Source organism: Dromaius novaehollandiae, chromosome 1 (genome assembly GCF_036370855.1).
Source record: "Dromaius novaehollandiae isolate bDroNov1 chromosome 1, bDroNov1.hap1, whole genome shotgun sequence".
NCBI lineage: Eukaryota > Metazoa > Chordata > Aves > Casuariiformes > Dromaiidae > Dromaius > Dromaius novaehollandiae.
The window spans coordinates 91,267,601-91,292,337 of NC_088098.1; the positions used below are offsets into that span (position 1 = coordinate 91,267,601).

Consider the following 24,737-nt stretch of genomic DNA (forward strand, 5'->3'; position numbering starts at 1 on the left):
GGCAAGGATTAAATCAGACAGCACTGTGAGGTTTGGTTACCCTGGGTTAACTCTCAGGACTTGATGTCAGAAAAGACGGTGGTAAGGAGTAAGGAGGGAACAGCAGCAGCTGCGTTCACTGAAAGACTACTTGCATTTCACACACATTATGATGAGCTCCGTGTTTTTTGAGAACCCCTTAAAAGTTTTGAAGCCTGTTGTGAGTGTCTGACACTTCCCTAAGCACTTCCCCAGCCCCAAGGAGCCAGTCCTGGTGTGCTTTTGGACAGGGCCTCTTGCCAGAAGGCTTTGCTCTGGACAGGGTTATTCCCGATAGCTTCTAGCAGAGCTGAACATAGTGAACTTTCTTGGTTATTTTTTTCTTCCCTCAATAAGAAATGTGTGGGTTAATTTGAAATCAATACTAATACTTGGCACAGTGGTGGGGAGCATGATTAATAAGCAGAGCAAGGCCCATGAATCAGGTGACAAAGTCCTAGTCTTGTCTCGCCATTGACCTGCTGTGCAGTGTTCAGGTTAGTTATACCCTCTATCCAGCTCAGCTCTCCTCACTACAAAATGAAGGGTCTCTGCACTGTCTCGGTAGTAGTGCCTTTTAGAGCCATCAGAGAAACTTTCTGCCTGTGAGCTTTCCCAGAATGGCTTTGGAGGCTGGACACCTGCCTAGAGGGCAGGAGGGCTGGGACTGTCGAAGGCACGAGGCACCCATGAGCACCGCTGGAGAGGTGGATACTCAGAGTTTGTGTAAAGTCAGGCCCAAAGATCTTGGCTTGGACCCTCAGAGCTGCAGATGCCTCAAATCCAAGTGCACTTTGAACAGGCAGAGCCTCGCAGCTTTAGCGCTGGTTTCTCTTTGGGCCCAGTGCTGGCAAGCTCCGGTGTGGGCATGCAGCAGACGGACAGCACATCTGCTTTAACCTGGCTGTGTGTATTTTATATGGGTTGTGCTGCCACTGTGTGCGATGGGAATGATTAGGCCTGGAGAGGGGGTGAACTGATTTTTATGGCGCAGCAAGATTTGCTCTGAGGCACCAAGGTCCCCAGCTGGATGGTGGGGAGCACAGCATTCCTGGAGATGAGGAGCAAGGAGGAAGGCTCACTCAGGGAAAGGACAGCATAATTCTGAAAAAGATGTCTTCCTGTTGCTTGCTTTGAAAGCATCTGCTCCTGACACTTGCACAACATCAAGACCAAACTTCAAATGGAAACGTTGACAGCTCCAGAACTCCAAGTGTTTCCATGTTTATAGCTAAAACTGATAACAAACTAGGCATCTATTCCAGGGAAATGCCAATGCGTCCTCTTTGTTTCGCTTTGCATCAGAATGAGAATTCATATTTTCTTAGTGGAGGGAACAAAAATCAAGGAAAATTTCTACTCTCAAGAGATTTTGTTCACATGCCGTTGAAAGGCCACAGTGTATTAAGTATGTGTGTGCCTGTGTAACATGGTACCATTACTGAATAAAAATATATGAAGTCAGAATTTATGCAATATCTAAACATATGGCATATAACATATTAAGTTTAAATGGATTGAAATAAAGTGTTTTCACCTTATTGAACTGAAGTGTGCCAATATTACCATAATTAAATGGGAAAGTCAAAGCAATTCATTTAGCTTTCACTCACTGAAAATGCCATCAAAGTTGATATTCTTATAACCTATTTTGATTTTAATGAAAACTCTTTTTTCTCAGTGGAAAATTGTCCTTCTACAAGCTCTTTGACATAGCTCAACTCATAATCTGAAGCATTCAATTACTGACCTGACATTTGCCAGATCAGAAGACAAATTTGGTTTTTCCTTTCCTTTCAATTTAAATGAAAAAGGCTTTGCATTTTTTTGTTTATTTACTGTTTGTTTGTTTTTAATAATTTTAATAATTTTACATTTAAAGTAGTTGAGGCTGAATAAAGTTTCAAATATGGAGTTTAATGGCTTTAGGAGACTGAAAATTGTGCTTTGTGACTGCATGATCCTTTTCTTTTTTCCTTCACCCTTTATCAGGCTTGGTTCTAGCATTCTTTATAAGCCAGGGAAGTTGCACTGTGAATGTGTGCATTCTCACTTAAAGGCTCTTTCTCTTGTACCAGTGGGCCACAGGGTTTTTTTTTATCAAAATAGATGCAAATGTGATTAGACTCTTAAGCCCTATTTAGCAGGATACTTAAGCATGTGCTTAATTTTTAAACATTAAGTCTATTTCCAGTGACTTAATTGCCTCCAGTAGAATTGCTAGAGTGTATCGTATTAGCCAGGGGCATCCGTGTCTGGCCAAGTCGCTCCTGCTCTGTGTGGGCACTCTGTTGGCTATGTAAGAGGCAGAATAAGTGAAGCAGGACTCACGGCCCAGTCACAGAGCAGTGAAGTGCTTAGGGGAGCTAAAAGGCACAGCACACACAGAAGAACATCCGCCAAATATCCTCTCACTTGCAAAGCTTGTGTGCTCCATAGGATGAAGGCATTTCATCTAAGAAACACCAAACTGGGATGGAAAGTGTATATCCAACTTGTTGGCATTGCCTTAGCTGAAGGTTTTGATTACTGGACCAGATCCTATAAGAACTTGATTCTCTTCCCAGTGACAGTCCTCTAACTTCAAGGAGAATAGATGGATGGATGAAGGGACAGAGTGCACCCTCAGCAAGTTTGCTGACGATACAAAACTGGGAGGAAGGGCTGATACACCAGAAGGCTGTGCTGCCATTCAGAGAGACCTGGACAGGCTGGAGAGATGGGCAGAGAGGAACCTCATGAAGTTCAACAAAGGCAAGTGCAGGGTCCTGCGCCTAGGGAGGAATAACCCCATGCACCAGTACAGGTTGGGGTTGACCTGCTGGAAAGCAGCTCTGCAGAGAAGGACCTGGGAGTGCTGGTGGACAACAAGTTGACCACGAGCCAGGAATGTGCCCTTGTGGCCAAGGCAGCCAATGGTATCGTGGGCTGCATTAGGAAGAGTGTTGCCAGCAGATCGAGGGAGGTGATCCTCCCCCTCTATGCATCCCTGATGAGGCCACATCTGGAGTGCTGGGTCCAATTCTGGGCTCGCCAGTATAAGAGAGGCATGGCACTACTGGCAAGAGTCCAGCATAGGGCTACGAAGATGATTAGGGGACTGGAGCATCTTTCTTATGAGGAAAGGCTGAGAAAGCTGGGCCTGTTCAGCCTGGAGAAGAGAAGACTGAGAGGGGGTCTTACCAATGGTGTCAAAAGGATGGGGCCAGACCCTTTTCAATGGTGCCCAGCAACGGGATGAGAGACAATGGGCATAAACTGAAACACAGGAAGTTCCATCTGAACATGAGGAAAAACTTCTTTACTATGAGGGTGACAGGGCATTGGCACAGGTGGCCCAGAGAGGTTGTGGAGTCTCCATCCTTGGAGATATTCAAAACCTGCCTGGATGTCATCTTGTGCAAGGTGCTCTAGGTGACCCTGCTTGAGCAGGGAGAGTTGGACTAGATGATCTCCAGAGGTGCCTTCCAACCTCAACCATTCTGTGACTCTGTGAATAGGCTCAGTCTATAAATGAAAACATTTTGCGCAGGAGTAGCTAGTTGCTGTCTCCTCCGAAGTTCCTTTTATTTTAAATTATTTTATTTTATTTTATTTTATTTTAGTAGAAAAAGATGTGATAACTGCAGGTCCATTGCTATTTATGCTATATAAATAACAATTGTTCTTAGGAACTTCCAAAAAAATATAAACAAGGCCACCTGGGACTCCCTGAGGATCCCTGATGAGGACGGTGGTGTGTGTGGGGAGGAGCCACATGGGAGCAGTTGTCCATGTCCCTGTGGCTTCACCTGACCTGTGCCTAGTAGGGCAGGTGCCTTCAGGCCTCCTAGTCCCTTTTCTGTCCATCCCCCTCTGCTCTTCTTCGTCCTGGTGCTTTGGTTAAAAGCAGTTGAACTGTAGGTCATGAGGATTTGCACTAGAGACAGACTTGATGGTGATTGCATCAGAGTAGCTGAAAAAGCCCGCTCCTCTCAGGGTGCAAGGAGGAGCTGCGAGGCCCTGGTGATGGCTGCTCTGGGGGGACTGGGGGAAGTTGTTGCAGGGGAATGCACAGTCTTTGCTCCCTGTTTCTGGAGGCTTGAGAGGTAGGTTCATCCTGGAGGCATTAAATATTAGGTATGAGTTTGCAGTCTCTGTGCTTCAACAGCATTTTTCCTGTGATAGGGACAGGAGGTGGAGGGGAACAGATATTAAAACTCTCATTGCATTCTGGGAGGCATTTATGAGCAGCGTTAAAAGTCACTGATGAACCATTTCTGCCTCCCCCTTCCCTACCTCTTTTCCTATTCAGCTGCATCACTTCTGCTCCTGCCTTTCCCCACCACATGCAAGCCGTATATTCCAGCCTGCCCACCCATTCGTCTCTCCTTCCCCAATGCCCAGCTCGCTTTATCAGGCCTTAATTTTATTCTTTATAGGTTCAGTCCTTCCTACCCAATATACCACTGAACACATTTAAGCCTCAGGTTGTTTTCCCTTATTAAGCAGTTTATCACTATGTTGCTTTTTTTTTTTTTTTTTTTTAACTAGGAGAGGAGGAAGAAATTTATTCTTTTGACCATAAATCATTTACAAAGCTGCTGGGCCGTTAATGTATTTTTTATGGCTCGCCAAACAGAAAATAGGAGTGAGTGCCTTAGTAGAGCTTTGCAGACCTGTTTTAATTTCCTCTTCCTTACTCTGACTCTCTGTTCCCAGTCCTGGGAGCAGATACATTTCTCTTGCAGAGGCACCAGTGGATGCCTTCTCCCGAAGGAGGCCACTTTGCTCTGTCAGCAATGCCACGTGCTGTTGCCAGCGCTTGGCACTGATCTGCAGCGCAACACATCTCTGCTGACTGGGCTGTGCTGGGAGAATATTAGCAGGGAAGTGGGACGGGGCGGGGGGAACTTGAGGCTATTTTTGCTTTTAGATCCTGGGAAGAGCTCTAATTAGACTCCTGCTCTGGGTAAGCAAGTTTTGTACAGCTCTCGTATCATCCCAGACAGTCTCACCCTGTACTTTGCATGCTGTGGGCTAGACTGGCTTCAGGGGTGTGATTAGATACCCATGAGGATGCTTGGGGAGGCTCTCAAGGACAGTGGCTGGCCATGCTAGAGGGTGGCTCCTGAGAGGTTTTGCAACCTGCTTCAGGAAAAATGAAGCCAGTTTGTGCCTTAGCTGCGCTCAGCCACCTTTATGCCTTTTCCCCATTTTAGGGAACATAGATAAAAATCTTTGCTGTAAAGGGTACCTGTTACTTTTTGATGTGCTTTGACAAGCAGAGAGATGATTAACAGGAGGGATGTGGAAAGTTCTTGTTGGCATCTGAGCTAGATGAATGGGAAATTCTGAAGCTCAGAGCCATTATTGCAGGCTCTTTGCAAACTCAGGCAGAGGTTCCCACGTTAGATATGTTTTTACAGACTTTTGTCAAGTTTTCATTCCCAGCTCACATCAGCTAAAGACTGTAGGGATGCAGTTCACTGAGTAGTTGCTCTGTTGGCTACAGTCACTTAAAATATTCCTATCCCTAGATGTTCATTACTGTTGGATGATGCCTCCACTGTAGCACCCAACAGAACAGGACAGAGTGCCAGTCACCCGGATTTTCCCATTCACAGCAAAGCAGCTTTGCCTGTCCTCACAGCTTCCTCAGCAGGAATGCCTGGCTGTGAGATGGAGGCACATCTTGCTTTCTGCTTTCTCTGCTTTAGGGGTAACAACTCTGTGCTGAGAGACAGAGCAAACAGCAAAAGATGGTAACATCTTAAGTTACTGCAGCAGGATTCCCCGGAGCTGAGCTATCACAGTACTGGGGGCAGAAGGGAATGTGTTTGCCAATCTCAGCCGTGTAAAAGACATGCAGTAGAGAGACATCTTTTTGTGCCCAACTAGACTTTCACTCTCCTGCTTGCCCGTGCCTCCGGTTTGGAAAACACTGCTCTGTGCATCTCTAGAGGACCTTAGGAGGGGAAAAAAATGAGTAGCACCTTGTTGCAAGGACTGTTTGTACTCCAGATATGCTGCCTGTGTGTGGCCTTCAGCCATCTCGTGTAGGCAAATAGGATGCCTGTGCATTGCCAATCAGAGTCCTGGGGCATGGGCCATCCATGTCCCCTGTGCCAGGCACAGCCAGGAATGGGCAAAGTTGGCCCCAGGTGGTCCCACAGACTAGGCTGAATTAGGCGTTCTCACCCCGCCCCTCTCTCAAGTGGGGGGAGAAATGAGTGAGCACTTGATTGAGTTCCTGCTCCCCTCTGGGTCCCCTCTGGTCCTGCTCATCTGCTGAAGCGAAACATCCCCCAACCTCAGTAGTGCAGCTGCTTCTCGAGTCTTCTGCAGATACTGTGAATTCAGAAACTGCCAGCTCAGATCTTAGCGCTCTCTGTTTCCAGCCAATGCCACATGCATCAGAGGGAAGCATTAAACCTTCCGTAATGTACCTAATTGTGCAACAGTATACCACGGAGAGGGGGTTAACGTATGCCCCAGAGCATGGCGACTGATTAGTTTTATCCTGGCTAATGTCATTGTAGATGCTATTTTTGCTGCTATCTATGTTGCTGCCTATCTTGCTATAATATAATGCAACTGTTTTTGTTTGTTTGTTTTTTTTATCACTAACTTGCATGCACTGTGTATCCTAGGCAGCAGGGATGCAAGGCAACTGTCCTAGCTAGCAGGAGCTACAAAGGACCTGGCAGCTCCAGTCAAACTGGGTAGAGACACAGAAGGGAAACTGATATTGGGAGCACAGCAGGAGCCCAGAATTGGAAAGGACCATTTGGGTCATTGGGCCCCTGCTATTATCAGGGCATACGTAAACCAATCTTGTGTCCTTGCGCCTGCTTTGAGGGTGTCAGCAAGCTGCTCTAGCACTACACTCACAGGTCAAAAATCTCTTTTGCATTTCAAGACTGTGACTAATTAAACACAAGCACTAAGACCTGTTGGAAGCATACTGTTCAGGTAATACAGAGCGCTTAGCACAATGCGATCCCTGCTACATTGAAAGCACAGGCTCCTTTGATTTCCCTAGCAGGTTTGAATGCTTAAGTGTTGAGCAAATCAAACTGTTGAGGTCTAAACCTGAGCAAATGAAGATATCACATTAATAGAGACCCTCTGAGGACACCTGGATCTGGAGCAGGGCCCAAGTAGTCTGTGGCAGAAATGGAGAAGGAATCAAATTCCTGAGTGACGTTCAACTGCATATGTTATGAGAGCCCCTTTTCTCACATTGCAAGAGCTAGTCCTCTGACAAGGACTGGGAGGGAGCAGACATCCTTCTTGAAGCACCTACAGCTTGGGTTTTTTTTGGTCTTAAAGTCCAGTTTCCATCCTCCCTACAGCTGCAGCTTGGGGAGGTCAGGGGCAGAGAGATGTGCTCCATGTTATCTTAATCAGACAGCTGTTTGAAATTCTTATCCCAGCTGGCCTGCAGAGAAAGACCTATTTATAAAAGGGAAGATGGCAGGGTTAGTAATGATTGCCATTCACAAGGCCAACAGCTGAGTCCAGAGCAGAGAGGGTCAGCTGCAAGTTTTCCTGTTATCTTTCTGTCTAGTACAGATGAGATTATAAATGACAAAGGAGGAGGGTCAGCACAGACTTACAGGTAGCCAAGGTGTCTGATCAGCTGGTGGAGTGCTTGGCAAGAAATGCCGTAGGGCCGGAGTTCAAGACCCCGGCACTGAATTCCTCCCTGGATTAGGGTCTGCTAGCCCACCTATCCTGTGGGGTGGGCAGCACTCCCTAGATTGCTCTTAGTTGGGGGCAAATAGATCTGCCTATTTGAGAGTCTCAGTGCTGGAGAAATGGCTAGATGCCACCACTTCTTCCTGATATTTCTTTAGGGATAAAGGTGCTTAGAAGTTAACTTGGTTTTTGACCTGTGTTTAACAGAGAGAGAAACACTATATTGACCTGAGGGGAAATGTTAGTATCTCTGTCAGTTTAACACCTGTGTTACGGAGTTCTTGCTTTAGAATTGTGCCAGATGTGAGGGGGTTTTCTGTTCTCTGTTCTAGTTTGTCCTGCAGAGCCAGCACAGGTAGGCAACAAAGATTTCGAGATTGTTTTCCCCATACGCTATCAGGTTACTATTGCATTATTGGATCTGTGAACCAGAAAGAATGAACATGGGTCTTTTGGGGGGGCATGTTGTCCCTGGCCAAGTAAGAGGGGTGGGCTTAATCCCAGTGAATTATGCTCAATCTGAAGGCTGAGATATCCAAAGTTTTATGCAGCTGCTTCAGAGAGCAAAATGTCCAAACTCTGGCTGACTGCCACTTCTCTCTGCAGCTCTGAGCTGTCTATTTGCCTGTCACCCTGATGGGCATACTGAAGAATGTGGGGAAGTGCAGAACTGGGAGAGGGGAAGGGACCATGTCAGCAGTGTCATTTGCATGGTTGAGCTACAGAGAAGGAAGGACAGCGACCCAGAGGCACTGCTGGTCAGAGCCCTGGTAGGTACAAGGAAGTAGAGGCCACTGAATACTGGAACAGACTGCTAAGCCATGCTGTGCAATACAGACATTGTCTGGAGTTTCAGAGTAAATTAGACAAATTTCTGTTGGGGATGGCTTAGGGAGAGTTGGTTGTGCCTTGAGGAGAGACACTAGAAAATTTCTGTCTGTATGTTTTGATGGAAGCTGGCTCTCTGAGGAGGGTCGCCATGCTATATAACATGTGCTCACAGACTTGGATGTGGGGGCAATCCCTGCAGGTGCCTCTGGACCAAAGTTTACCTAGTCCTTGCTGTGAGCTGGCAGAAGTGCTATAGTGCACTGGGGCCCTCCATTCTTTTCACTATTGCTCCCAGTTCCCAGTGGGATTGTTTTCAAAGATGTCTCCACCAAACATCCTCCCCAGGGGAGTTTGTGCAAAAGCATGTTGGCCCTGGGATGCACTCTGCCATGATGCTATGCATCTGTCTCTGATGCCTGCGCTGCAGAGTGACTTGGAGTCTGGAAGTTTCCCTGGCTGATTTTCCTTAGTGAACTGGAAATAACCCAGGCTAGCTGGGCACTAATGCAGATCTGTGCTCCTTGGGAGTGCTTGGTAATGCTCGTTCCACAAGGGGGATGGTGTTTATTGCAAGCTGCCACCAGACACCAGGCTGCCTAAATACTGCTTTTGGTTAGACTGACTCTGAACTAGGAAGTGTAGCACATCTGAGAGGACGGGAAGATACTTGGCCCTTGGTGAGAATGGGCAAGACCACTACTCAGGCAGCTTGCTGAGCGGCCTGTTTGGATGCTGTGACTGCTTTGGACTCACCGTGAGTGCCCATCTGTTTCCCTTTTGTATTATCTCTGGGTGCTCTAGGCCAGTACTGGGCTTCTCCTGACCACCTTGCGAAGATTGCTTCCAGGCAACATAACTGCTCCCTCATAGGACAGAAGGGATTGTCAGCAGGGACAGCATCCCTCTTGTGTCTTTGCTGTCCTTCACTCTTACCAGTGCTTGCAACTGCAAATCAGGGTCCGTCAGGTACTTTGATTGGTTGCTGCGCCAGCAGGTCCTGTGACCGATGTATTCCCTGCGTCCGTTACTGTCTCCTCCAGCTGTGAGTTGCCCATTCCTGGATGGGGGGGTTACTGCTACTCAGTGTATTGAGTCTGCAATGTACATCAGCTCATCTGGAGCGGGAGACAGACTCTTTCTCTCCTTCAACACAGGAGGCAGCTGTGGTCGCAAACATAGTGACGTGAGGCAGGCCAAAGGCACAGCTACTTGCGTTTTCCTTTCATCTCAGGGAAAAGACTGCTCTGCAGTTTCTCGCTCAGCTTACCTGCTGTCCCAGGATTGAGCATTGTGTTTCTATCCTGTTGCTGGGATTTTTGAGTGACCTCATCCTTGACTTTCCAATGAGGGACCCAAAATGTTATACTGCCAAAGGCATCTTCTCCAGCACATGGCAACAGGACTGCTAATTACATTGAGACGGGGAGAGTCACTGCCTGGGTTTTGGATGCAGGCTAATACAGCTTGAAGCCATATTCTCATCCTCCCCTCAGCTGCACACATTTCTGCACGTTTTCCCCGGAGGTTTGGAGATGCTGAATTGATGCAGCTGAGGGTTTGGGGTTTTTTTTATTGTTCATCCCTTTCACACCTCCCTCCCTTGTATCTCCCCTGGTGATTTTTTTCTTCCCTCGCTTGCCAGCACTGCAGAGCGTACCTGTACCCTGGCCTCTGTTTAAGCAAACTCATGCTAGCCCAGCTTCCCAATGCTATGAGTATCAGGAGAGCACTGCTAACAGGTGCTGAATGCTGCTGACTTGCCAATGGTTGTAGGGAAACTTGCAAAGTAAAGAGAGTCTTCCAGAAGGTGAGGCATTGCAGGAGCTTGATAGTATGAATGACTCTCCAAAGAAACCTCTGTTTTTCTGTGGTCAACACCACTAAGCTAAATACAGCCTTGTGAAGACCCTCTCTCTGCTCTGTACCCCGGCCCAGAGAGTGGTACCCAGAGATGTCTCTGAGTCATGGTTCATGTGGTTGCCTCTGACAACCATGTGCTGGGGATGATCATGGAAGCAGAGGGGAGGTGCCCTTAGCACAGCTTCAACAGCATAACTACAGTGTTTCATGAAAGTACAGCCCACAGTAGCCTCTTGGGCCTGTAGTCTGTGACCAGCTGCCATCATAGTGATATGGACTGGTGATTCTGCATCAGCTGTTCATGATATAGTCTGCCATATTAATGTGAACTGATGTTGATAGAAGTCCTCATTTTGTTGACCGGGCTGTCAGCTGAGGTGATTTGCTGGTCCTGCTGGTGATCTCTGGCAGATGTATGGCAGTGAGCAGGAGCTGGAAATATTTTCAGTCTTCTTAGTAAGAATCAAAATGCTAAAATGTGCCCATGCTTTAGGCTTCAGAATATACCAGACACAGTGAAATTCAATCAGGGTTGCAACCCTTGTGGAGGAGCTAACAAACAAGTGGCAGCATCTGCCTCCACCTCATATCAGTGCCAGCAGGGAGGCAGATACCAGGTGTGGGGCTGGGCCCTACATGCTTGTGTCTTGCTGCATGAGCTATCTTCATTGGCTCCTTCATGAGTGCTGGAGGTAGCTGAGCATGCTACTTGGAAAGCCAAGAGCGTCCCATCACAGATGAAATCAGTGATGTGTTGCCAGAGTGCTTACTTGGTCCTGGGAATATAAAGAACTTTTGAAAGAGCCTCTGTAGCCAAAACGTCATTCTGCCGGCTGGTTCCCTGAGAGAGGGACACAAAAATGGAGCATCTGTTCTATTATTGATGGAAGCTCACTGCATCAGGATCAAAGGAGAAAGCCACTTGCAGGATCAAACTAAGATCAAAGAGTCCTATAAACAGGGAGGGCCCATTCCTCCTCCTGCTGACAGTGGTGTTACCCCATTCTAGCTCCAGGCATGGTGCTTACAGCAATGCTTAATTAGGCATCTAAGTAAGGTGGAGACTGTGCATACAGGAGAGGGTGTAGTAGCCACTGTAATCTAAAGCTAGGAGGAGATTTCACCGTGATTGATTCTTGTTGCCTCTCACAAGTCATTAAACTTCTCTGAATGCTTAGAAAAGGTCTGGACCGTGTACCTTTGCAAAAGGAGGGCCTCCTTTGCTTGATTTTTCTGACCTCTTATGTCTAATTTGACTTACCAGGCTGGGATGTGTGTGTGTGTGTGTGTGTGTGCATATAACTATATTTGCATTTGTATGTACCCAAGGGAATTCAAGTCCTCATTCCTTAGGCTGCGCTGAAAAATCCTTGTCCCAGTAGGTATGCTAAATTTGAAATTTCTTCCTCCCTTTCTCCCCTGCCTCCCTCCTTTCACATTAACGCAAAGCCACATTTTTGCAACTCTTAATTTTGAGCTGTTTAAACATGTAACATTGGTTGAGTTTTCCTACCCTGTGTTTTTGTGGGCATACAGGCTTATATGTGTGTGTCTTTATGTGCATCCAAATGTGTTTTGGGACATGAGTATTGGTGTGTAAGGATGCAGTCACATAGATTCTTGCATAGGTGGATCCTTGCATGTGTAACCACATTAGAACATTTTCTAGTAGTCTGAGATGTAAAGAGGAGGTGTAGCCTGTGAAGAGGATTTGATCTTTGCTCTTTCAGCCGTCTCCCTGGGACAGGAGTTGCGCTGTAGTAATGCCCCTCCATCCCCACTGCTGTATTAACACACCAGCCTGTTTATGCTGGTGGAGGAGGACTTTGCCCGCATTTGGTCTCCCAGCTCCCCTGTCATCTTGGTTAAGCTTATTTGTCAGAAGTGCTTGTGTTTGTTTTCCCCAGCTGTAGCCCTGCAGGTGCCAGTTAGCTTAGCAAATTGAGTCCTTGCCTTTAAGTGCAGCCTGCCTCATGGGCATCCCAGGCCAAAGAGCAGCTGACGGGTGCTGGGATGCATGTGGCAAAGGCAAGTCTAAGGAGCTGGCTTGCACAGTGGTTTAAAAAGGCAGAGAGAGGATGGCATGGGGTGAGGGGAGCTTGTTCTGCAGGCCCAGGCTCAACACTGTTCCCTCAGCAAGAGAAGTGACTGGGGAACTCAGCTCTTTCTTAGTGTCCCCTCACAGAAACCACTCTATGACATTCAAATTAAAAGGGATGCTGTGGTGCTTTGAAAGGGGGAGGACATTATGGGTCTGGGAGGATAGGGAGGCTGCAGGGCAAGAGTGGGGCACTGGCAGAGCTGGGCGAGATCATAGAGTAACAAAACAAGAGCCCTGTTCCTCCACTTGCTTTCAAAGCAAACGTCTCTCATGGTTAATTTAGTTAATAGCAGTGCTGCGATCAGTTTTTCTCCCTTGAATGTTTGTTTTTCCAAGTTAGGCTCACGTCCAGAGCATGGAGGGTATTACATGTTCTCTTTCATTTTTTAGAGTTGTTCATAAGCATATTGGAAAATTCTCAAATGTATTGAAAATCCTTTTCAGAATGAAGTAATTATGCATGTTCTATTTTAGTATTTTTATTATTCTGCAGGATGTTTACAGTCAACTAATAGCAAATATTAAGACTAATGACAGGGTAGTTAGGTATGAAAATCACATCATCTTGATGTCTGGGTGATTGACATAACTAACCCTGCAGTGCACAATGCAAACACCAAATTTCCAGCAAAGTTGCTATTAGTGAATACTCATACTTAAGTATCACTTTTCTTGAATGGCAAGAGTTTGATGAGTGGGTGTTTCTTGGAGGGGAACGTAGAGGTTTGAAGGGATGGGGCTGAAGAATGCATGTTGCTATTCCGAATCTGATGAATACGTGGGGGGCTGGTTTTCATCTCATGGGACGCATCTCATTAAACCAACACTGAATATCTCAGAAAAGCTGTCTGCTCCATATTAAAGGGAGAGCTTAATCCAAGAAATGTCCAAATTATTGTGACTCCTTATACACAGTTTAGCACATGGATGGTGGTAGACTGGCTGAGTAGTCATGCCAAGGTAGCCTTCAGAATTAGGCCAGCAGAAAAGACAACCCCTCGTCAGGGTCATATTCAGTGAGAGCCATCTACAAAGCTGACATGGGTCACTTCTGTTTTTTCGGCTATTGCCACTGCTTGGCCAGCCATAAGCAAATTAGGAGTCCAAAACCACTCCCAATCTGCCGACCGCAATAGCAACTGAAAGGCAGATGCCTTGTAATAAAGGTCATGCTTATTACTGGCCTTTCAAATTATTTCCTTCCGCTTGCTGCTGACAGCCCCTCATAGGAGATTGATGGATTAAGCTTTCACCAGCTGTTCCTTCTCCAGGCACCTAATTCTCTCAGATATTAGGATGAAAGCTGAACTGTTTCCCTGGAAAGTTCCAAAATGCATATTTTCAAATAAGTTCCTGAACTGGGAGTAGAGTCCAATTTGGGTTTTTCTGCGAAGTAAGAAACTCACGCCTTTCACTTGGAGAGATTAAAATTGACATTTTGTTTGGCTATGTTTTGAAGCGTTTCTGAGCCTCCCCAAACTACCTGGAGCCTTGAAGCCTGCAAGGCAGGTCGGGGATAGGGAGGAGGGGAGAGATCTGGGAAGTTCGCAGCAGGTTGCTGAGGATCTGCAAGGTCTTTGGGTATCCCAGCTCCAGAGCAGTCTGTGCAAATGCAGAAACACAGCATAGGCTGCTTAGGTGCCATTTGGCAGACTGGGAAGGATCCCAGCAGACAAGTGTGAAGACCACTCAGCTTTTTCTCGGAAATGAGCCTGTTTGATTTCTTCATGGTTCAGCTAGAAGCCTGTTCTCATGGAGTGCTTCACTTTCAACAAACCAGTGTCTCCTAGCAGAAAAGAGAGACTTTGCCAGCAGCCCTTCCTGGGGTCAGCAAGAGAATAGGGCAGCCCACAGATTACACCTGGCTGCTATCAATGTTCTCGTATTGCCGCAGGGCTTGAACACTCCTTGCCATCTCCTCTAGCAGCCTCCTACATGTGTTGAACAAGAAGGCAGTGAACTGGCATGTAGATATGTGTCTGGAGTCAACGTTTTGATGTTGTGGGGAAAAGCGGTCTAACAAATTTTAGTGCTACTCAAAATTATGGTGGTGACTCCTTGGTTAGTTTCATCTGATGAGGTTTTGGCTGTAGGTACAGAGATTTTTCTCTGTGTGATTCGCAGTCTCAACATTGCAGCCTTGAGCTGCTGCACTGGGAAGCTGGGACTTACCAGGCTTTGTACCCTGTCTAGCTTGTGTGGAATGCAAATAAGCAAATGGCAGAAATGCTGGAAAATAAGTTAGATTTGATCAGATCTTCTAATATCAGTAGCCATTTTTTACCAGCTATAAAGAAATACCTGGCTTGGAAAAGATTTAGATTTTTAATCCTTTAAATTGAAAATAGCACAAAAATGTTCCTATTCACATTAGACTTTGTGAGGAGCAGAAGTGGGGGGAGACCTGTGTGCCTTCTTTAAAAATATGCATTCTCTCTTCTTACCTCATGGTGAAGACTTTCAGAATACAGTTTCCTTTTCTGTTTCAGTGATGCTGGATATCATTAAGATTGATAGGTTTGAAAACATATTTCATTATCTCTTAGACACAGCTTGGCTGCTCTTACAGCTCCTTCCCTGTCTCCAAAACAAAACCCATTGTTTTCAGAGGGTCTGAAATTAGAGTGATCTCACTTAAAAGGGCAGCCTGTCCACATTTGGAAAGGATCTGCACAAGAGCAGCCTGATCTTTCTGAGGGAGCAGTGTATTTCTTTTTAGCCTGAAGTCATTGATAAGGGACAGTAACAAGAGAATGCTGCTGTCATGAATTGCATGTGTATGAGGCCACCTGAAATGCTTGAACAGGATATCCTTCTCTTTCCAGGTCTGGTGTGTCCTCTAGAAGTGTCAGTCAGTTCAGGGAGTGTCCAGGTTGCCCGGGGCCAGACAGCAGTATTGCCCTGCACCTTCACCACAAATGCTGCTCTCACTAACCTTAATGTCATCTGGATGGTCATTCCTCTCTCTAATGCCAACCAGCCTGAACAGGTAGGTCCTCTCTCACTGGTGCGTGGAGTTTTGGGGGGCTTTTCTTTTCCTCACACTTTTGTCACTGATCTACTTGGAGTCCTTGTACAAAGCTGAGACTGTGGTTCCCAGAATATTCCTTTCGTTGCTGAACATGCTGTGCTCATCTTACATGAGTCTGATTTCCCAATGCTTTGTTAATTGATGGTGCATATTGTGTCCTCAGCTTCCTTGGTTGGATGTGCAGCTGGGCAGGTGTATGGGACACTGTATGGCTGCTCTGGACCTCTGGTGGTTTGTATCTTCAAAGGAGCACTAGAGGTGTAATCCAGCTTTTGGTGCACCGGAAATGGGATTTGGAGGGTGTGGAAGTAGCTGCTGGCCTGACCCCTTAAACCTGTGAAATTTGTGCAAACACCTTCCACAGCACATGATTTCTTATAGTCTAATCCTCCCTTTTAAATATTGGTTGCTACCAATTGGTTGCTTACCAGAAGAAAGCCATTGCTCTGAAACACATTTGTCTCAGGTCACGCTGCACCCATCACATTTGCTATTCAGTTGGGAGATCCAGTATCCCTCACTGAAGAGTCCTCGCTCTTCAGGGACTTGGTGTGATTACCTCCATGTGAGCTGTCTGGTTGGTAGAGGTTGCACAGGTTCAGGGGTTGCATTACCTGTCATTCAGTTCATCCCGATGATCTTCAGCAAGCAGTGTCAAATCATGGCAAGGTATTACTACTGGCTGAGAGCCAAGATGATACTGTCCACTGGGTGGATGCTTTCCAGCAAAGTACTTACAGACTTGAGGAGAGTCTCTGCCTCTCTACATCAGTTCTGTCCGTATGGGTAATCGCTATTACATGACACAGGTTGATATTGCCAAACCAGTGATGCCAGAAGACTTGGGTGTCTTTCTGGTCTGTTGCTTCTTTGATCATATTTAATGACATAAAACAGGCTACTGGCTACTTTTTAAAGAAAATGCCTCTCCTAGGATGTGACTGCCTGGGGCTACTCTTTTATATCAATATCTGGTTATTCAGACATCCCCCAGGAACTGGTCCTTTCAGTTTTGGAAGACCATGTTTTGCTTGGTATTTTCCCTCTTTGCTCAGCCCTTGTAGAGTGTTGTTTGAACCTTCCTTTCTTTTCCAGGTTATTCTCTACCAAGGGGGTCAGATCTTTGGTGGTGCACCCCAGTTCTATGGGAGAGTGGGGTTTGCTGTGACAATGCCAACCACCAGTGCCTCCATCTTCATCAACAACACCCAGCTATCAGATACTGGCACATACCAGTGTTTGGTCAACAATCTTCCCGATCGAGGCGGCAGGAATATCGGAGTCATTGGACTCACTGTCTTGGGTGCGTGTACTGGAGTTATGGGGGACAGGGGAGGAACAGGGGCAAAGGGATCCTGTGTGCATGATGGTGCCTAGTGAAGGATATGATGGTGTGTGTATTAGAGCACATGGATATACAGCAGGGACGGATGGGTTGCCTTGTGGGTATTATGGGAGTTTGTAGGGCATGTGCCCTCATATGCAAATGGTATATCATAGAGCTGTAAAACACAGTGGAGAGAAAGCTTTTGAGGCAGGACTGTGATGTGGAATTGCAAGAAGCACTTGGAGTGCTAAGGGGACCGTAAGAGTTTTGTGCATAGTAATGGGAGAATAGAATGGACTTTAGGTCTTTGCTTCCTTTCCCTGTAAACAATTAATACTGGATGCTCCCCAGGATGTTAAATACTCCACAGTGTGTGCTGTTATGGAGCTATGAAAACAAAACCCAACCACAGCAAATTCTGTTTGCAGCTTGGTTTGGTCTTGCCACACAGAAATGTTCACCTTCTTTTTCTCTAGGGAGGGGTCTAAGAGAAGGGGGTCTGAACAAGTCAGCAATAGTCTGCAACCTCAATGGACTGGCTAGTCAGGAATCTTTGTGAAGTGCCACCACCCACACCTTAGAGGTTTCTTGTCTGCTGCCTCCCTTTTGGGCTTTGTCTCCCTCTTATCCCCCATCAGCTCATGCTGATGTCCTTGCTTTCCCCAGCAGTGTGTGTTCAGAAGAGACCTGCACCCCACTGTTTGGTCATATCTCCTGATCTGCTGTCACTTTCCCCTCTTCTCTCATTGTAGTTCCTCCTTCTGCCCCGCTCTGCAGAATCCATGGGTCCCTGGATGTGGGCAGCGATATCACTCTGACCTGCAGCTCAGAAGAAGGCATCCCCCGGCCAACATACCTCTGGGAGAAACTGGACAATGTTCCCAAGTTGCCCCCAACTGCCACACAAGGTGCTTGTTCTGTTGCTTTTCGTCTTATTTCCCAGCTCGCAGCCCAAGCTGTCAGAGGTGACACAGCTCATTCAGTGTCTGCCATCATTTGCATGGTCACTTGTTAGGAACGAAGATTCCTGGAGTGTTGGGGCCTGTGGTAGACTAGGTACCTTCCACTGGCCATTTAAACTTCCATTTTTTTGGTGGAAAAACATGTTGCCCATTGAGGAGCAAGAGTCTAGGAAAATGCGAGAGAGAATATGGTGGCCAGATGTTCACACATGGTTGGAGATATCACCTGCTGACTCACCTGCATTTCAAACCAAACAAGAGACTCATAGACTGGAAAATGGGAGAAGGGAGGCAAAATCATCCCCCCAAAATCCTGCCAGCTTTTCACACTGAGGTCACTGCTCCGGTATGTTACTGCTGGAGCTGCCTTTCAGATGTGTGTAAAAGCAAGGCTCTGATCAAACTGGGCTGGATATTGGCCAGCCCCAAGTCCCAACCATCAGATTTCTTAGCCTAGGTGACCTGACACACTAGTGATAGCTGTACTCCTCTCCTTTAACTTTCCCTATTTTAAGAATATATAAGAATTTTAGTTTTACATAATTCAGGAGTGAGGAAAATTGGCAGAGCAGGTGATGCAAAGCCCAGAGATGGGAGAGCAGGGGTGCTGCAGGGCAGGACTAAATTTGGCGAGTAAACATGGGGATAGGGCATTGCATATCTCTTATTTCCTCTCTTCTTTCATGCAATGATATGAGTCCCAAGCTTTAATTTGCAGAAACTCATCTATAAGAAGAAAAAGAAACATCTAGTGTAAGCTTCTTAAAACCTAATCTTGTGTGTGTATGCACGATGCTTCCATCTCAAGGTTATTTCCTAATTTATTTATCTCTTAAGAGTCTCACACCACCATTCTCTATTTGCTGGATTTGCCTTTTCGTGGCTTTTGCGAAGGGGGGGAGGGATTTAAATCCTTCTTTTCTCTCTGACTAGACCAAGTCCAGGGCACTGTCACTCTCCGAAATATCAGCACTGTGTCCTCAGGTCTTTACCAGTGCGTGGCTTCAAATGCCATTGGAACCAGCACTTGCCTTCTGGACCTGCAAGTCATTGCACGTAAGTATGTTGCCAAAGGAGGCTTGGCCACCTGGTTCTGTCTTGTGACAGTAATGTGTGTAACCATGTTTGCTGTGAGCCACCGTGTGCCTCTCTATCAGAGGATCATTGTACCCTGGAATGGGGATGTTGCCTTTGCCCCCTCCGAAGCCTTGGTAGCTTCAAATACTCATGGACAGCCACAGCCCAGTCCTGATGTCTTCTCCATTCTCTGTTCAATCCTCCTCACAGCCCATCCCCGGAGCATCAGCCTGATTGCTGGAGCGGTGGCCACAGGTGCTGTTGTGCTAGTTGTCTGCATTGTCTTGGTGGCTGTGGCCCTGTTTTACTGGAAAAACAAACACAAAGAGGAAGAGGAGGAGGAGATTCCCAATGAGATAAGGTAGGGATTAAGGAAAGCTGGTGGCAGGAAACCTCTTATCTCTCAGCAAGAGCAGTGGCTGGCAGGAAGGCACACGGGAGTTCCCTTTTGCTAATCCTGGGTATGTTCAGTGGGCCAGGGGAAGGTGTCTATATCTGTCCAGAAAAAGGCAGGAGCGAATGGAGAATGGTAATGACTGATTTTGTTTTCACTGTTGCTGTTATTGAGAACTATGGTCTGAAGCTGCTAGCTCTGTAGGAGAGTGACTCCACACATAGCAGGGATTCTGACCCACAGTACTGGGTAGCGATGAAGAGCTCTGGGGAGACAGATGTGACCTTCTTCAGTGTTACAGCCACAGTGTGTCCCTCTGGTAGCTTCTCTTCCCTGAGCATTAGCTTCATTGGTTGCTACAGCTACAGTTGTCCTGACTATGTAGTATTGTGGTTGTTACACGCACTGGTTTTGCCCCCTAGATGTGTGAGTGTGGCTTGCTTGCCTCAATGGTAGGCATGTGGAGCAGGTAGTGTGCAAAGACATGGGTCCTGCAAAGAGGGATGAGTAAACAGGCCAAGCAGCAATGCTGGTTATCGTTGGTGCTGTCCTTCACCTTAAATTGAGAGCACTGCTCCCAGTGAGGAGGGGCATTGGGGAACTGGAGCAGCTTCCTCACTGCCCCTTCACACCCTCTCCTTGCCTAGGGAGGATGACCTGCCACCCAAGTGCTCCTCCACCACGAAAACATTTCACGCCGACGCATCCTCGTCAGAAAATGACACGCTCACCTCCTCCAACACCTACAACAGCCGTTACTGGAATGACCCCAAAGCCAACCACGCCACAGACTCCTTCACCCGCTTCAGCAACAACAACGATGTGCGCCAGCCCCCCTTCTCCCGCTCGGGGAGCACGAGCACCCGCCCCATCTATGCGAACGGAGGCCACCCATCCCCAGCTCCCCCTAAGACGCTGGTGGTAACAGCCAATACAGCACCATCCCCTCAGGAGATGGTGAGGAGCAATGGCTCAGTCAGCAGGAAGCAGAGGCCGCAGCACACGCGCTCGTATGCTGTGAGCCAGGCAACGCTGGAGCGGATAGGGGCTGTTCCTGTCATGGTGCCTGCCCAGAGCCGGGCTGGTTCCCTTGTGTAGGGTGCATGGGCAGGCGAAAGCAAAGCAAGAAGCTTCTTGCACCAGGTGGGGTGAAGACATGGCCAAGAGACCCTCCTCCGTCTTGAAAAATGTGGTGAGATGTGGGGAGATGCGCCTATCCCCACTGCCCTCCCCCTTCCCGAGACTGTTGCTGGCTGGTGGGACAGCCCCGGCCTTGCCACTTTGCCCTCCAGGTTTTGGGGGCTCTTCCACACTGGTGGATCTCACAGATGTGCCAAGGCCACAGGAGAAGGGTCCTAGGGGTGTTGCTGTGCTCACCCTGACTGCTGGGCCCCAGCAGAGATGCACACTTGGCCCTAATCTCTGGGGAATTCTTTTTTTTTTCAGTTTATTGTTTTTTGTTGGGGGTTGTTTCTGTTCATTTGGGTCTTTCAGGGAGGTTTGGGAATATATATATTTTTTCCTGTTGTTGCTGTTTTATTTTCAAGAGGGCAACAGACTGTGATGGAGTGGGAGGGACAAACATGTCTGGAAAAGGCAGAAAAGGGTTAAGTGGGGAAGGGGCACTCAGGAGGAGTATGCATCAGCCTTGGTGACCACAGCCCCTTCCCCACAGCCCTGTCCCTGCTGCTGGATGAGGAAGGGCAGTGGGATGGGGACAGTCATGAGGAGACAAGGGCCAAGGGGTGCCCAGGCCAGAGGGGTGAGGCAGAAGGAGAACCACCAGCCAGGCCAAGGGGGGAAGGCTGGGCAAGGATATGGGCCAGAGAGTGTTTTTCTTTATTTATTTTTTGGAATTCTTCCCATCCACCCTCTGACACACACACACATGCACACACACAGGTCCTTATTACACTGGATGTTTTTCCTGTGCTAGTTCTGTGTGCCTCTGGACATCTTTCCCTGTGAAGCTCTGTGCAGTAAGAGGGTGCATTGCTCCTGCTGCTGCTGTAGGACTTGTGGCATTTTTTGTTGCTGGGGTTTTTCAGAGGCAGAGAGGAGCACAGTGGGGTGGGAAAGCAGCAAGCAGGTCCTGAAGGGCTGGCCAAAGGCATCTGCTGCTCATGGACTTCTCTGATTCTGGACAAGTGACTTCAAACCCCAAAGCTTTGGTGATTGCATGGCGGGTTTTCCTTAACAGGCTGTCCAGGGCTGGCCTGCATGGTAGGGCATGTTTTATGCTTGGGGCTCTCACACTGAGGACCACAATTTTTGTCCCCTTTCTTCCCCACACACGCACTTCCTAGATGCTGCGGTTGGCAGGACTTACTTCCAAATCCCTTTGCTTAGAATGAGTGAAAACTGGGGCTTAATGGAGGGGATAACCCTGTGGAAGCCCATACACTCTCTCTCTGCCTCCGCTGCTTCCCACAGTGTCCCAGGGCCAGGTACCTGTGGCACCTGCTGGTGGCTCTGCAATCACCTCACAGCCAGGGAGGTGGTTGTTGCTGGCACCTATTCTTTTACTTTTTCTATTGCAACTAAATAGCCTTAATCAAAGCTAAGAGTTGAAACTGCTCAAGGGGCCTGGTGCCACTGGAGGGCTGGACTGAGGGGCTGGCACTTACCCTCCTAAGAGAGCCCTGGGTCCAAGCAGCCATGCCTGGATGGGTATCCCTGCCCTCCTGCATAACACTAACTCTTACACACATTAAGGCGCTGGTCACCTCCAAGAGCACCAGAGCCCTCCCAAATGTGCTCTTGGAAAAGCAGTGTTGGGGATCACAGGCTACTTTCCGTAGCTCTCACCTTAGAAAAAGGGTCTGTTTAAGCCAGCAGACTCTTCCTTGTCCCCCCTTTTCTTATCCCTGCACACTTTACTTTCTCTATCAGTGCACAAGCTTTGGGCAGGGTCTTCTGCCTGAGCTGTACCCTTCAAGTGCAAGCACTGACTCCAAGGAAGAGGCAGAGGTGAGGGCTGCATTCCCCCATGGACACATAGGCTTCTAGGGAGGTTGGGGGCTCCTGGGCTGCACAAGGTTTGAAGCTTGGCTGAGATTTTGTGCCTTCTTTGCTTAAAATAATTATAATAAAAATATCCAGCCTCCCTTCCTCTGCCCTCCTACACACCTCTGTCCAGAATGGGTGCAAACCCCCTCAGCAGTGCAGATGGGCGATTGCTCTGAGTGTGTACACACATTTCACTGGAGCAGTCCTTTTTTCTGTCTGTGCGCTTTCTTTGCTGCTGGTGGTAGGACTGATGGTGTCAGGAGGAGTAAGATTGGCTTTTGAAACTGTGACGTGTGGAGGGAAAAAAAAAATCAAAGAAAAGCCCAGACATGCTCTCTCTGCTCTTGTAACCACCTCTATGTGACATTTACAGGAACACTGCCCTCAGCAGGCCCTCTCCTCTCTACTGGGAAAAGCTCTTCTGGTTCTTACCCTCCATGAGACTGTTCGCTCCTCTTTCTTTGTTCTTTCTAATTGTCTAAAATTCAATAAAACTTTATTCATATAAAAAGGCCTTTTTACTACCTGCTGCTACTTTTTTTTCCTCCACCTAATGCTGTAACTACGATGAATTTGGCTGATGGCGCTCATCCTTGGTATGACTGGCAGTAAGCAGTGCCCATGCAACCAAAACCTCCACGTTTATTAGACCAGCCAGTTTGGTGATGAACCTTAGCACTATAGCCTTATTTTGCTCATTCATAACAGTCTGACACATTGCCCTTGAAGGTACAGTTTCCAAGCTTGCAAGGTCTCTGGATCTCTACACAAAGGTGAGTTTTATTTTCTTGTCATTCTGGGGGAAATCCTTTGTGCTGTTTTGAGTGATGTGGGAAAATGTTTTTAAAAATTGCTTACCTTTTCTCATGTGTTAATTTTCTGATCTGAAACATGGCGTGTTCTTAGCCAGTGAACCACTCCTCAATGATGACTAAGACTGATCAAAATCTAAGGCAGTCACCAGGAAGGCCCTCATTCATTGATTTTCTTGGGCTTTTGCATATGTATCATATATGATGGGGGAAACTGTAAGAAAGTTAATATAGTCCTGAACATCATAAACAGTGTATGGAAGATGTAAGTGTTTGAGCATTCACACTTTCAGGACATCGGGGAACTAGGAAACACACACCTCTCAATTCATATCAAAGGCTGCTAGCAGAAGGCTGTTATTAGTTAAGCCAGTCTAATGTTTTGCTGAAGATTCTGCATTTTTCTCTGTGTTTCATTTTCCCTTTTTTTCTCTAAAATAACCCACATACTCTGAGAATGATTGTTAAAAACAGAAACCTAGAGATCCAACAGCAATTCTAATTCAGACATGCTGCATATGCTTTGTGTTCTCGTTTCCTGTTATCTGTGAATGTGTTTTTAGCTATAGGTCTTACAGTATATGAGATGGCCTCATTGCCATTTTGGAAAGGTTGCTGTAAGAATGCTAATGTTTGCATTTTTCATCTTTTGATTGTACAACCTTGATGTGACATTAATGTAGCATCTTTGCATTTTATTCCCATGATAGCCCTGTCAGTACTCTGCTATACATCCATTCCTGGGCATGGGCTTGCCACTTAGGTCATTCTTCTGCACACCTCCGTCTATTGATCTAGAGCAGCATCTCCCAAGATACAGGGATGTAAATACTTTACTATTTTTGTGCAGCACCTAGTATGCTGGTGTTTTAGCCTGTAAATTGTACCTAGTGAGACTTTGCTATAATATAAGGATCTAGCTAAAAATAATACCAGTTAGATGTTTTGGTAGGGTTCCAGGGTGTTTGTTTTCATTAAAAAACAAAGAAAGATTCAAACTATTAGGGTTGTAAGTGGAAGTCACTATTGAAATGCCCAAGTTTGCTGAGAGCCTTCAACCACAGGTGTGCGGTAGGGATTGCTCACCACATTAGGTGCCAGGGATGTAATTTTCTTCAGTGGGTGTCAGGGATGTTATTTTAAATGCTGGTATTGTCAGTTGTATCACCTCCCATCAGAGAGTATCAGAAGGAAATGTATGGTAGTATATTCTAGCACAAGGATTAACTGTGCATTTGGGTGCTGAGACAGAGCAATGACCATAAGAGGATGCCTTACACTTTAGCAGTGTACAGATTTCTTAGTAACTCTTTTTGAAGGGTGGTCGAGAGGAGAACCTAGTTTCGAAAGTTTGGGAAACCTGGTCTGGAGACTGCCAGTTTTTAAACTTACACAGCTTTTGGACTGTGTGCTGCTGATTCATCTGAATTAAAGAAAGTAAAGTTACCCAAACACACCCACTTCAACAAACTCTTGCCAGAACCCAGGCAAGTTTCCAGTGGAACCCAGTCTACTGGACAGGGTTCCAGACTGGCTTCCCTATGGGGATCTGGGGTGCTCAGGAGATCAAGCCTCCTTATGTCATGGTTTAGGTCCTCTTCAAGAGCACCTAAAGTTAGGGCAGCCTCAGAT

At 47.0% G+C, this 24,737-nt stretch overlaps 1 protein-coding gene across 1 annotated transcript in view; it reads left to right on the top strand.

Annotated features, from left to right (window-relative positions):
• IGSF11 (immunoglobulin superfamily member 11) overlaps positions 1-22,804 on the top strand; it is a 111,950-nt gene extending 89,146 nt beyond the window's left edge. The window contains exons 2-7 of the mRNA XM_064520167.1: positions 15,319-15,482; positions 16,620-16,827; positions 17,604-17,759; positions 18,747-18,869; positions 19,101-19,251; positions 19,932-22,804. Of these exons, the coding sequence (XP_064376237.1) occupies positions 15,319-15,482; positions 16,620-16,827; positions 17,604-17,759; positions 18,747-18,869; positions 19,101-19,251; positions 19,932-20,382 (1,253 nt within the window). The 3' untranslated portion in view covers positions 20,383-22,804. The remainder of the gene's footprint in view (positions 1-15,318; positions 15,483-16,619; positions 16,828-17,603; positions 17,760-18,746; positions 18,870-19,100; positions 19,252-19,931) is intronic.
• The last annotated feature ends 1,933 nt before the right edge of the window (positions 22,805-24,737 follow it).